General features: G+C 46.0%; 1 protein-coding gene across 1 annotated transcript; it reads right to left on the reverse strand.

Moving 5' to 3' along the window:
* Positions 1 to 1,479: 1,479 nt before the first annotated feature.
* LOC125523116 (carbonic anhydrase, chloroplastic-like) lies at positions 1,480 to 5,569 on the reverse strand. The gene is made up of 5 exons (XM_048688170.1): positions 5,418 to 5,569; positions 5,263 to 5,311; positions 2,493 to 2,749; positions 2,309 to 2,414; positions 1,480 to 1,894 (listed from the first exon to the last, which is right to left on the reverse strand). The coding sequence occupies exons 1-5, from the start codon at positions 5,465 to 5,467 to the stop codon at positions 1,760 to 1,762; spliced, it is 597 nt and encodes a 198-aa protein (XP_048544127.1). The 5' UTR covers positions 5,468 to 5,569; the 3' UTR covers positions 1,480 to 1,759.
* Positions 5,570 to 14,488: the final 8,919 nt, after the last annotated feature.

Consider the following 14,488-nt stretch of genomic DNA (forward strand, 5'->3'; position numbering starts at 1 on the left):
GCAATTCAAGAGGAATTAGCGGGATTCTTTCTTGACCACGTCCTCGATAAAGCCGGAGAATACCATGTGGAACTTGATTTCAGATGCTAGGGGATTGTAACAGATCTTACATATTGTATATGTATGTAGCCAGTAGCATCGGATAGATAATACGAAAACTTGTTGTTCGACCAATCTCTCGGAGAAGGAGAGGTCCAACACTTCTCTCGGTATGCATGACGAACTTCTGTACTTAATGGTTTCCTTCATTTTCTTACTAGCTAGCGTGTCGAGGGCCTCTCTATATGTATAGTACGTAGCATCGACCAAGCACGGAGATAAGAGAGGACACTTCTCTCTATTAATTAATTAGCTACCTAACACAATATATGAAACACCTTAATTAACCATACAAAAGCCCCAAATCCACCTCCCTTTCAGAAAAAAAACAAAAACCCTAGATTCTGAACAGCTGACGCATGGATGCCTATTGGTCCCGGTTGGTGCCACCAACCGGGACTAAAGAGCCTCTTGCCTGGGCTCGCCGCACCGGCCACGTGGAGGCCCGTCTGTCCCGGTTCGTATAAGAACCGGGACTAAAGGCCTAGGCATTAGTAACGACCCTTTAGTCCCGGTTCCCCAACCGGGACAGATGGGCCTTATGAACCGGGACAAATGGCCCTTTTTCTACTAGTGTCTCTTGACGTCTACCACTTCATACTTGAGGCTCTTGTTGATCAAGATGCATACGCCATTTCTGTTTGCAGTCGTCCCCGTGTACCACAGCTTGAAGCCGGTATCCTCCACCTCCTTCGCCTTCTGTCCTCTCCATTTGGTTTCTTGGACGCAAAGGATATCAACACCTCTCCTCACCGCTGCATCAACTAGCTCCCGAAGCTTCCCTGTCCGAGACCCTACGTTCCAGCTACCTAAGCGAATCCTCCTAGGCTCGGCTAGCTTCCTTACCCTTCGCACTCATCGAGTCAAATGCGAAGACCCTTGCTCATTTTCCACTACATCCGGGCGCCGATGTAGCGCGCCACTAAGGATGCGGCGACCCGATCCTTGCTCACTTGCCATTGTATCCGAATCAAGATACGGCGCGCCACCTGGGGGGTGATGGCCCGGCCCTTGCCCATTTTCCACCACACCGGGTTCCGATGTGGCGCGTCGTTGAGAGGGTTACGCCCCAACGGAAATCTTTTGGGTTTCATCTTCATGAGAGTGGTTGAGTTTTTATGTTGGCTCGCCAAGCCTATCACAACCCTCCTCCTTTATCCGGGCTTGGGACTGACTATGTTGAGACAACATAGGCGGAGTTAGTGGAATGAATGAATGCCTTGTATAAATAAAGGAGAAGGACATGTTGTGTAGAAAGAGCTGGGTAGCACAGAAAGCCGAAGAGAGTCCAATCACTGGGTTAAATTAATAGTGATAAAAAAAAGTAGCAATGGAGGGGCAAACAACAATTTGTTAGTGTTAAGGGAAAACAAAGCCAAAAAATCGAAAGGTAAACTCTTAATGAAGAATATGATTAGAATAATGCCTGATACATTTTGATCATATGACGATCAAATTATGCATCACATAGTAGTACAATAATTGTGCGTCGGAAAATACTATTGCTTATTACAAAAATTGACACCAAGCCATCCGGCATTCACTACTGGAAAATAACGAGTAGGTACTCCATGGCATTCATATCGATGGATCCATATATCTTGATATACACACGTATGCATATATGTGTGGGAGTTGAGCAATGTGAGGGAAGATTGATTTACAGTTCCCATGTGTCGAACTTGCCTGAGACAAAGTCGTAGTGGCCGCCGACGAGCTTGAGGGTTCTGTTGGCCACACCCTCCTTGACAAACGGGTAGGTGCTTAGGTTCTGGAGGGACACGTTCACGGCCTCCTGTGGATGAGAACGGTTAAGAGAGAACTCTCGCTCAGCGAGTTTCCATTTATTCACATGCAAAAAGTCTGAACATTACAAGCTATCTGCCAAATACTAGTCCCTCCGTTGCATTGTATTCCACATTAAGATTTATTTTTTGACATTTGACCAAACTTATATTTAAAATATCAACACCAACAATACTTAGAATGTATAATATGAAAAGCAATTACTTGATGCATCTAATTATACTATTAATTTGATAATGTGAATATGAATACTTTCTGAGCATCAAAAAGATATGTCAATACTTTCTCCTACAATCTTAGCCAAACTCGATGAAATTTGACTTGAGACAAACTTATATATATAGAGTAAAACGAAACAAGTAAAGTAGTATGAAATGGTAGATGGCCAATGGTGCGAGTGAACCTTTTCCAAGATGGCACATTGGTCCTCGAAAGGCAGGTCACAACACTCGTCCTTCACCTTCTTCTTGGCCGAGTACCCGATCCTGACCCAGTCCTCAACAAAGTGGCTGACACCAACAAACCAAACTTCTCCGGTCAGACACGGACCAAGAAAATTATCATTCAGATCCAAGCTACGTACTTACAAAGAGTCGTCCTCCCCATCCTTGAGCGAGAGGAGGGCCTTAATTCCACCACAGCGGCTGTGACCAATCACCACGATGACCTTAACCTTGAGGGCACAGACGGCGTATTCGATTGCCGATCCAACGCCGGTGTGCTTGTTCTTACAGTAGCACGGGACCATGGCACCGATGTTGCGAACGGTGAAGGCCTCGCCGGGTTCCAGGCCCAAGGTGACCGATGGGCACACACGCGAGTCGGCGCACGCAAACAACAAATACTGCATGACCGATATATTTAGTTTGCAATATTTTAGAGTTTTTTTGGAACTCCAACATCTCATAGTTGTCAGTGATAAGCAGAGATGCTATTCATTATGGCTGGGCAGTATTAGTCAGCCTTGTGATATAAATAAAGAAATTTGTCTGTATGCCGATATCGTAAGAGCATGGTTAATAGTATAGTCAGTTGATGGCTATATATAGCTGCCACGCTATTTAGAGTAATCATCTATAATCACTCACATTTAACATAGTCTATAAGATGGACCGTTAACTAGCACTTTTTTCAACCTTATCTCTTTCTTTCATTGTATTTATTACATTTGTTAAGAAGCACGCATAGAGCCGACCTCGAGCTCTTGCATGAGAGGTTTTTTTAGTGTCTCTTTTCTTCGCATAGAAAAAAAAATGCTATGTAGATCGGGATATAAACCCCTTCTCATACTTGCTCTGATAGGTGGAATAGACGTTTCTGACATAGCTTTGCGCTGAAGGCTGCCACTTTCAACATTCTATCTCGGACCACCTTTTATTCAATCTGGCGGGAGAAACTAAATTTTGCTTTTGTGACAAGAAATCGAAAAGTAGAGACACACGGAGATAGAAAGGCAAGCAAAGCAAGTAGCGGCAAGGTACTTCCGTCGCCCGTCCAAACCAAATTGGGTAACACTCTATGTCGGTTGATCGGCGCAAGCACCAGACCAGTCGCAGCAGGACCGTCAGATGAAGCCTCTTCGAACCATAGGATGGACTGTTTTTTCCTCTCGTCCAGTCAACGTAAATTAAAGTATCCCCTCATGCCCATGATTCGCACATCTCCACCTTCCCACCCATGTGCGTGCAACACTGGCAAGGCACAACAGCACCCTGCTCCCCCGACGTCGCCTCCATTCGCTGCGGCAGCCACGTCGCACCGAGGCCCGACGACATCCCGGTGATCACTGTCGCATCGTCAGGGATGGCCTCCGAGACTATTCGCCGTACCCATGATGTAACCTCGCCACCGCTCGTTCGTAACTCGTTGTAGCACTACCTATGTCAGTTGTAGCCCGCCGACCGACGGTTGCAGCTCGCCGGGAATAACTTCCCGTATGGTCACAGAAGCATGCTTAATTTATAGGTTCATTGGAGATGAGCTTCTGGAAAAGAAGGTGCACATTATTGATATGAGTAATCTATCATTCCAATTAAGTCAGGACGCCATAAGTTACCCCATCCCAAGCACACTTAGCCTGTAGGTTCTTCGGAGACGAGCTTCCAAAAAAGAAGAAGCACCTTTTTATATGAGTAGTATATCATTCGCGTTAAGTCGGAATGATTAATAAGGTGCATCTTCTTTTCTGAAAGAACAAAGTGAACATAAAACTAATGTTGCTCTGTAGGCTTAGTCTGAATCCCATGTGTTAGTCACGGAACCGATGACTGGCTGGGGTGCCTACAACTCCCACTCTGGTAAATTATTTTGATTTCCATAGGTTTTCATCAGGTTTCGATCTGTCCATAATAGATCATGTTATATACCCTAAACTGCTAGTCCTCCTGCATAATATATACTCCAACCTCCACAAGACTACAAAAGTGATAGGGACGGTGACATATGAATAAGCCAAATCATATATCATGGCAACGCACATGTGAGTCGGTACAGATCCAATTTCTTGAGGGTGCATGATCCAATTTCAACGGAAGATTATCCAGTGCCTATCTTGGTAGTTGGATAAGCAGATACTAACCTATTATCAAGTGGCCGGCAATGGCCCCCCTCTTAAGGTTAGCCCGTGCTGTTAGGACAAGCTGTCGCTTAATTTTTTATATCTACTTTGATAGTAATAGGAAATGCTATGGATACCCCACCCCCAGAGTCAGAGTGTATCCCGGGTATTCCTCGAATGGCAAGCAACATTGTTGTACAACCAAAGCAACTTTAGGGGGTTTCAACCTCCGTTCCGAAAAAAGTAAGGCCTCATTCGGTTTGGAGGATTTTCGTAGGAAAAACATAGGAATAAGGATTTCAGAGGAAAATTTCCTATGTATGCATTCGGTTTGTAGGAAATGCGTGCAGGAATTTCATAGAAATACTACTCATTTCCCGTGTTTTTAAAGGAAACTACACATCCACTCAAAGCTCATTTTACGCGTAGGAACGAGGCAAGTCAATTCCTTAGGATGGCAAGTGCCATCCTATCATATTCCTATACTACTCCTAATTCCTACGTTTTGATTTCCTCCAAACCGAATGAGCCCTAAAAAGGAAGAAGAAGAGGGGAAAAAACAGAACAACTGAACAAGTACTGCTCCATAGGGGAAGTAGCAGTAAGAGAGCATGACCAAATCTAGAGAGAACACACTTTTTTTTGTTGAGGACCGAGAACACACTCTGTTGGCCAAGCATCCGGACAAACTTAACAAGCTAATCAACAAATCGCAGATGAAGTAACCAGAGTTGGCAGCTAGCCAGGGACAACATTTTATTATGGCAGTAAAGAGAAATGGTGGGGGGTACAGTACATACCGTGGGTTCCTGGTTGTCTTTGAGGGGCTCGAAGAGATCCGGCTTCTGGCTGCGACAGCCATGCCAGAGAATAATCAGTGGAAGAAGACAGAAATAAATAATCTCAAAAAGATGAAAGGAAAGCATAGCGGCAGGATCTGAGAGAGGAAGCTTACTCGTAGACCTCGGTCTTGAACTTGTCGAAGCCGGTCCTGAGGCGCTCCATCTTTCTATCTGCAGGGCTGGTTTGAAGAGGAGGACCTTGTTGGACGATAGTAGGTGGGCTTCTCGAGAAGGAAGAGGAGGCCACATATATAGCAGCTGGGGAGGGAGGCCGCTCATCTCGCATACATATACTTTTTTCTTTGCGATGGTGTCTCCCCGGATCAGCAGTGGCCGGTCAAACAAGGATAAAATTTCTTTTGTGGCTGATCAGAATGGCAAGAGCCTCCCTTTCTTCTTTCTCTTCTAGTATACTCCCCTTGATCACATTATACTAAGGCTGTCCGTCAATCGATGGTGATTAGAGCTTTCTTTAATTTGGCGGAGAGAAGAGAGTGGAGATTTTTTATATATATAAGAGAACTAAAGGGTATCTTACACCTGATATTTATCAAGAAAAATTATAGCCAGTATAATGAAAAAAATAATTGGCGCGGATTAATCAGTACAAAATAAAATTACATTGCAAAACTCACGCCTCCTTAAAAATTTGCATGAATCTTAAAGTTACTTAAAAAAACTATCATCATATTAGCCTGCAGAACAAACATATTGAATAGATTGATTTGCATACAGAAAGACTATGAAATCCTTAAACTTTCATAGTTGGGGTGTACCCAACCAAAGTTCTGCAGAGCATATTACGTATCTTCTTCGTCCAGATGTACGCCGCCTGCCAAAGAATGAAAATTGTTCTGAATCAATGGTAATAAAAAGGGACACTTGCAAACACCTTCGCCATACCATGTTTTAGTGACCGCAATAGCCACTCGTCCCAATAGATGAAATCTAAAAGCCACTGAAGAAGTATCTGCCGGAGCATGACCCACACAGAACATGCTTGCAATTCATTATCGCCGGTCCAGAAGGTTAAAGAGTTGAATCATGTCGTGGAACAATATATAGAAGAAGATGTCAAAGTCATCGCAAGAATGGCCAACCAATTGCTCTCCTTGAAGAACACACTAACTTCTAGGATCTGAAGAGAGCCAGCGGACCCGGGGAAACAAACTCGTACAGGTCCTTCGTCGACACTGGATCGAACGTCATCGAGGCAGGGAGAGACTGGACACACCTTATTCTAACACGCCACTGTCGCACCACCTCGCCGATGTCGCCAGGAAAACAAAACCTAAGGAGAAAAAAAAGGGAATGTACTGACGAGTCCCACTTCTCTTGATGCCGCCGGCGAGGCCGCCTGATGGGGAAGAGGAAGGGGACCAATGCAGCGGCTTAAGAAATAAACTTGGTGACGTCGTTAAGAGAGTAGAGATTTGTGGGAAGAACTTAGGTGAGAACCCTAGTGGAAGGCGAGGAGGCAGAGGCCATCTCCTTTACTCTCAGCCTTGCCATCGACCCTATTTATCAGCTCATCATTGCCCTTGCCACTTCTCAGGGTAGATTGCACTAGTTACATGGGCGAGGTGTGCATTACTAAACCTCACTTTCCAACATCTTGAGGGAGTTTGGCAACGTGACTGGCCTTGTTACCAACTTCTGCAAGAGTCAACTAGCACCCAGTCGATACCATGGCATCGACCTTCAACATGTCCTCATTGACCTCCCTGCGATAATCATTACGTTCCCGGTGAAGTACCTCGGCTTGCCACTCTCTATCAGAAAAATGAAGCAGGTTCATTGTTAGTATCTTGAGGATAAGGCCGCCGCGAATCTTAGATATGCTTGACTCGGGATAAATCTAGAACATCAATTATTTTTAACAAAGGAAGTACCTAAGATCTAGACCGGGCACATAGACCGACACTGTTCTCCTGCGCACTTTGTGCATATATCATGAATGCACACATACATGTCCACGAAAGAAAAAAAAATGTCCATCCGCCTCCCAGATCCAAGGTGGAATTGGAAATTGGTAAACCAGCTGAGCTCATCCACAGTTACTATCCAGCAGCCGGCATTTGCCCCACAAATCGGTTACCCTACAGTAACTGCCTGCTATAACCATCAGTCAGTTATTTTTGACATGTATCATGTATGATGCCAGCTTATTTCTTATAAAACAAATCAAATATTAAAACAAACATTAAGACAGGGTATATATGTTTAGAAACTCCAAAAGAGGTTAATAGTTGATAGGAAGCTGACGAAATGGATGACTCCGTCGTTATTCTGATTCTGCAAACTTCTGTATATCAAAGTCAAACTGCTCAACATTACGCCCAAGGATGGAGATATATCTCTCTCCAAGATAACAGGAACATGGAGTAGACCTACAGCCTAATTCGTGGCCTTTCGGTCTTAGCAATAATGCCTGATAGACTCCGCAATAATTCATGACCTTTCAGTCATAGCAATAAAGCCTGATAGTAAGACTCCACGCCTTATCGCTTCATGGAAAAGCCACTACAGCACTACATGTTTGATTTCTTAATGCACCATAAGAACTTTCGCCTTTCCAGTTGAGACTTTTGTTGTGTCGTTTTCAATCCAGAGCACATTATCATCTTTAGTTAACATTATCACCGGCCACCTCTTTGGAAACCCGTTCATCTCGCATATTATATCGAGTTTGCCGACATGCACATGTAGATGGTGGATGCAGAAAGGATAAAATAGACACACGCTGTTGTGTTTTAGACCCTGCCTATACGTGGAGGAGTAAAGAACCATCTTCGACGGGATGGAACTTCCGTAGGTGACTTGTATTACCGTGATGTCCTCACAAAATCTGAGAAGAAATGATTAACTCAAATCTTTTTTTTCCGAGAAAACTTTCGATCTATTCATTTTTAATCATGGTAGTACAATGAACACCAGAAATAATAAAAATTATATTCAGATTTATAGACCACCTAGGAATAACTACAAACACTGAAGCGAGCCGAAGACGTACTTCGATGAAAACAAAGCTACTCGAGAAACAGACTGTGGTAATTTGGAAATTAGATCCAGAAAATGTGCCCTCCAAAACCTGAATGAAGCGTCGTGGCTCGTCTGCCTCAAATTTATACCGAGGATGGTCTATGCAGCCAAAATAACAGGAGATCTCAGTGGGGAATAGGCCTAGACTCTTGATATAAACCGAAATTTCGGTTAATATATTTCAGTATTATTTATATTTCGGTTAGACAAAATGCTAGCCAAAAATGGCTCAAAAATTAGAAAACCGAAAATTCGGTCAACCGATAATTCAGTACGGTATTTGGTTTATACTACCATATATACTGAATGGTTAGTTCAGTTGCATGCGCACTGTACATGTTCCGACGTAGCCTCTTAGGCCTTATACAATGCAAGGTGCTTATGGGAGGTGCTTGGAGAAATAAATCAAGCTATTTTGAGTGTTAGAATATATAACCGTATTGTTGTATATAGATATACGGTTGTATATCAGTCCATGTATATTGTACGATACGAACTCTGCCTTGTAAGCTCTATATGTTGATCAATACAAGGCACCACAACGTGTGGTTTCCCTAATCTTACATGGTATAGAGCCTAAAACCCTAACCCTAGCCTGCGCCGCCCTCCTCCTCCTTCCTCTGCCACCGAAGCCACCACCCCTCTCGCTGCCGCGCCCCGCAACGCCGTCTCCATGTCGCAGCCCGATGCGGACGCAACGAACCAGGCGCTGGCCGCGGCCAAGGAGCGCCAGGACGCCGAGGCAGAGGCCGCCAAGGCCAAGCTGCCTCTCGCGACCGCCGCCGATGGATCCAGGACGAGCGCGGGATCTTTCTCCTTGACCTCGCTGCATGCCCAAGCCATCGGCCTGCATTCCATTAAGGGACACGTTCCCATCGAGCTCGCGCTTGACACCGGCGTTCACTGTCAGTGGCACACTCTCTTCCGTGCCGCCTGCCGCAAGTACGCACTCCTGGATCACCTCGACTTCGACGCCCCCGATGCGCCGAACCCGGAGTGGTCTCTCCTCGACGCCACCATCGTCTCTTGGCTCTATGGGTCTGTCTCGCTCAACATCCTCGACGCCGTCATGACGCCCGGTGATGATCCCCTCACCGTCGATCTCTGAACAGCATCAACGTTCTCTTCAACGACTACAAGATCAATAGTCAGCTCCACCTCACGGCCGAGCTCGGCGATGTCAAGATGGGAGAGATGAGCATGACCGACTATCTTCAGAAGGTCAAGTCCCTCTCCGATGGACTTGCGGATCTTGGCGCCCCGTTGATGATGCCGAGATGGTGGTTCACTGCCTCAACAGCCTCTTCGAGCAATACGAGTCCGCCGCCGATCTGATCTCCCTCATGCCCGGTATGACCTTCGCGCAATGCCGCTCGTTGCTCGTGCTCCAGGACATGAAGCGCAAAAATCGCCGCGCTCGCAACTCGAACACGGCCCTCTTCACCAACAATGCCGGCAACCCTGGCAAGGCCTCTGGAAAAGGAAGGAAGAAGAAGAAGGTCGCCGCTGGAGTCGCCAAGGAGATCATCCCGGCGCTCGTGACCCCGCCGGCTGCCACTCCTTCCTGGCCCTCATTGCAGCATCCCGGAATGGTGCCATCCATATGTGGCCCTATGGCCAGGGGGGCTGCTCGGTCGTGCGCCGCCCACCTACGCCCCGGCTCCCAGCTACGCGCCCCGGCACATGCCGTCGCCGCATGCGTTCTACGCCTAGAGCCCGTACGGCATTGCCCCCTACGGTTATGGCTACGCCCCTGGACAGCCCTCCTACAGACTCACCGGTCCGGCTCCATCATCACCGGCATCAACAACTGCTTCATGGGACCAGGCCGCGCTCATGCATCAGTTCCAGACCATGGGGCTGCAAGCACCCACCAGGGAGTGGGTGATGGACACCGGCGCCTCCTCCCACTTCGCGTCCGATATCGGTATGCTCACCTCCGTGTCTGTCCCCTCCTCCTCTCGTAGTGTTGTCGTTGTCGGTAACAGTTCCACCCTTCCAATCACCGGTACCGGGCATGCACGTCTTCCTATTTCCACCACCTCTCATCCTCTTTACCTACGTAATGTCTTAGTGGCTCCTAACATAGTTAAAAACCTTTTGTCTGTTCGTCGGTTCACCATTGATAATCGTGTATCCGTCGAATTTGACCCTCTTGCTTTTTCTGTGAGGGATCTCCTAACCACGACCGAGCTTCTCAAATGCAATAGCTTCAGAGCTCTCTACTCCATCTGTCCTTCCTCTACCAGCCAGCCAGACGCCTTCCTCATCGTCAATGCAGCACTCTGGCACCGTCGGCTTGGGCATCCGGGGCGGCCCGTCATGGAGTCATTAGCTCGTTCTTCGATCATCCCTAGGGAAAAGAATAAAAGTAGTTTGTGTCATGCTTGTCAGTTAGGTCGTCATGTTTGTCTTTCCTTTTCTTCCACCAATCGTGTAACCACTACTCCATTTCAGATAATTCACTGTGATTTGTGGACATCTCCTGTTGAGAGTATTTCTGGCTTTAAGTATTATCTCGTTTGTCTCGATGATTTTACTCGGTATGCATGGGTTTATCCTCTACGGTCTAAGTCAGAAGCTTTCTTGCACTTGTCGTTCCTTCATGCTTTAGCGCTCTCCCAGTTTAGTGCACGCTTGCAGGCTATTCAGTGTGATAATGGTCGTGAGTTCGATAATTCACTCCTCCATTTGTTTTCCCAGCACCATGGAATTGCACTCCGCTTTTCATGTCCATACACTTCGCAATAGAATGGTAAAGCCTAACACATTATTCATACTCTCAATGACATTACTCGTACACTCCTCATCCAAGCTAGCATGCCACCTCGTTTCTGGGTCGAAGCTCTTCACACCACCATTAGGTTGTATAATCGGCAACCTTCCAAGGCAATCTCGGATCGCATTCCTTTTCGTGCCTTACTTGGCGTGGATCCTGCATATGCTGGTCTTCGGGTTTTCGGATGTCTATGTTACCCCAACACCACCGTTGTTGCTCCGCACAAACTTGCGCCTCGCTCCGTGCCATGCGTGTTTCTAGGGTACCCATCACGGCATCATGGCTATCGTTGCCTTGATCTTTCCACCCAAAAGATCATCATCTCCCGCCATGTAGTGTTCGATGAGTCAAGCTTTCCATTTGCATCCACTCCATCTTCGTCAACTCCTACTCCTTCCCTGCACACTTATGATTTCTTGCAGGGTACTGAGTAGCCGATGTCGTTCACCGTGCTAGGCACGGTAACCCCGGATGCGACCCCACGGTCGCCGCCACGATTGCCGCCACCGACCTCGCCTCGATCGCCGCCACCGACATCGCCTTGATCGCCTGGGGAACGGGCTTCTGCCGAGCGCCCTGCTGGGGGGCTTAATGGCGGCCCTGCTGGGAGTCCTTCTCCTACTGCCGCAGCATCATCGCCGGCCACGCTGTCGTAGCTCCTGCTGCTGTGGATCCACCCCGGACCCGCCGGCCACGGGGCCTCCCACCGCCACCATCTCACGCCATGGCCACTCGTGCCAAACAGGGTATTGTGCAGCCGAAAAAGATTTTTGATCTTCATGTTGAGGGTTTATCTCCAATACCGAAGACTTATCGTGGTGCTCTCAAGGATCCAAACTGGCATTCCGCTATGGTTGAGGAGTATGGTGCTCTTCTCTCCAACAACACTTGGGACCTCGTTGATCCACCTCGCAATGCTAACATCGTTACTGGTAAGTGGATCTACCGTCACAAGATGAAGTCTGATGGTCGATGTCTACTACACAACCTTCTTCTTGTAGACGTTGTTGGGCCTCCAAGTGTAGATGTTTGTAGGACAGTAGCAAATTTCCCTCAAGTGGATGACCTAAGGTTTATCAATCCGTGGGAGGCGTAGGATGAAGATGGTCTCTCTCAAGCAACCCTGCAACCAAATAACAAAGAGTCTCTTGTGTCCCCAACACACTCAATACAATGGTAAATTGTATAGGTGCACTAGTTCGGCGAAGAGATGGTGATACAAGTGCAATATGGATGGTAGATATAGGTTTTTGTAATCTGAAAATATAAAAACAGTAAGGTAGCAAGTGGTAAAAGTGAGCGTAAACAGTATTGCAATGCTAGGAAACAAGGCCTAGGGTTCATAGTTTCACTAGTGCAAGTTCCATCAACAATAATAACATAATTGGATCATATAACTATCCCTCAACATGCAACAAAGAATCACTCCAAAGTCACTAATAGCGGAGAACAAACGAAGAGATTATTGTAGGGTACAAAACCACCTCAAAGTTATTCTTTCTGATCGATCTATTCAAGAGTCCATAGTAAAATAACACGAAGCTATTCCTTTCGTTCGATCTATCCTAGAGTTCGTACTAGAATAACACCTTAAGAAACAAATCAACCAAAACCCTAATGTCACCTAGATAATCCAATGTCACCTCAAGTATCCGTGGGTATGATTATACGATATGCATCACACAATCTCAGATTCATCTATTCAACCAACACAAAGAACTTCAAAGAGGGCCCCAAAGTTTCTATCGGAGAGTCAAGACGAAAACGTGTGCCAACCCCTATGCATAGATTCCCAAGGTCACGGAACCCGCAAATTGATCACCAAAACATACGTCAAGTGGATCAATAGAATACCCCATTGTCACCACGGGTATCCCAGGCAAGACATACATCAAGTGTTTTCAAATCCTTAAAGACTCAATCCAATAAGATAACTTCAAAGGGAAAACCCAATCCATTACAAGATAGTAGAGGGGGAGAAACATCATAAGATCCAACTATAATAGCAAAGCTCGCGATACATCAAGATCGTGCCAAATTAAGAACACGAGAGAGAGAGAGAGAGAGATCAAACACATAGCTACCGGTACATACCCTCAGCCCTGAGGGTGAACTACTCCCTCCTCTTCATGGAGAGCGCCGGGATGATGAAGATGGCCACCAGAGAGGGATTCCCCCCCTCCAGCAGGGTGCCGGAATGGGTCTAGATTGGTTTTCGGTGGCTACAGAGGCTTGCGGCGGCGAAACTCCCGATCTAGGTTATTATCTGGAGGTTTCAGTATTTATAGGAATTTTTGGTGTCGGGAACAAGTCAGGGGGGGTCCCCGAGGCGGCCACGAGGTAGGGGGCGCGCCCAGAGGGGTAGGGTGCACCCCCCCACCCTTGTGGGTGCCTCGGGACTCTACTGGCCCATCTCCGATACTCCGTGGGCTTCTTGTGGTCCAAAAATAATCTCCGTGAAACTTCAGGTCAATTGGACTTCGTTTGGTTTTCCTTTTCTGTGATACTCAAAAACAAGGAAAAACAGAAACTGACACTGGGTTCTAGGTTAATAGGTTACTCCCAAAAATCATATAAATACATATAAAACATCCAAGGTTGATAATATAATAGCATGGAACAATCAAAAATTGTAGATACGTTGGAGACATATCAAGCATCCCCAAGCTTAATTCCTGCTCGTCCTCGAGTAGGTAAATGATAAAAACAGAATTTTTGATGTGGAATGCTACCTAACATAATTATCAATGTAATCTTCTCTATTGTGGCAAGAATATTCAGACCCAAAAGATTCAAGATAAAAGTTTAATATTGACATAAAAATAATAATACTTCAAGCATACTAACTAAGCAATTGTGTCTTCTCAAAATAACATGGCCAAAGAAAGCTTATCCCTACAAAACCATATAGTTTGGCTATGCTTCATTTTCATCACACAAAAATGCTCTCATCATGCACAACCCTGATGACAAGCCAAGCAATTGTTTCATACTTTAGTAATCTCAAACTTTTTTCAACTTTCACGAAATACATGAGCGTGAGCCATGAACATAGCACTATGGGTGGAATGGAATATAATGATGGGGGTTGTGCGAAGAAGACAAAAAAAGAGAAAGTCTCACATTAACGTGGCTAATCAACGGTCTAGGGAGATGTCCATTAATTGATGTAATGCATGGAGTAGGGATTGTCATGCAACATATGCAATAGAGCTATAAATGTATGAAAGCTCAACAAAAGAAACTAAGTGGGTGTGCATCCAACTTGCTTGCTCACGAAGACCTAGGGCATTTGAGGAAGCCCATTGTTGGAATATACAAGCCAAGTTCTATAATGAAAAATTCCCACTAGTATATGAAAGT

The sequence above is a fragment of the Triticum urartu genome, chromosome 7, assembly GCF_003073215.2.
Source record: "Triticum urartu cultivar G1812 chromosome 7, Tu2.1, whole genome shotgun sequence".
Classification (NCBI taxonomy): domain Eukaryota; kingdom Viridiplantae; phylum Streptophyta; class Magnoliopsida; order Poales; family Poaceae; genus Triticum; species Triticum urartu.

What these genes read in the sequence shown, in the direction of transcription:
- LOC125523116 (XM_048688170.1), bottom strand. Translation starts at nt 5,467, where the DNA reads ATGGAGCGCCTCAGGACCGGCTTCGACAAGTTCAAGACCGAGGTCTAC. An exon ending in AAGACAACCAGGAACCCACG is followed by an intron (nt 2,750 to 5,262) that starts GTATGTACTGTA and finishes TCGGTCATGCAG; the next exon opens with TATTTGTTGTTTGCGTGCGC. An exon ending in AATGTGCCATCTTGGAAAAG is followed by an intron (nt 1,895 to 2,308) that starts GTTCACTCGCAC and finishes TCTCATCCACAG; the next exon opens with GAGGCCGTGAACGTGTCCCT.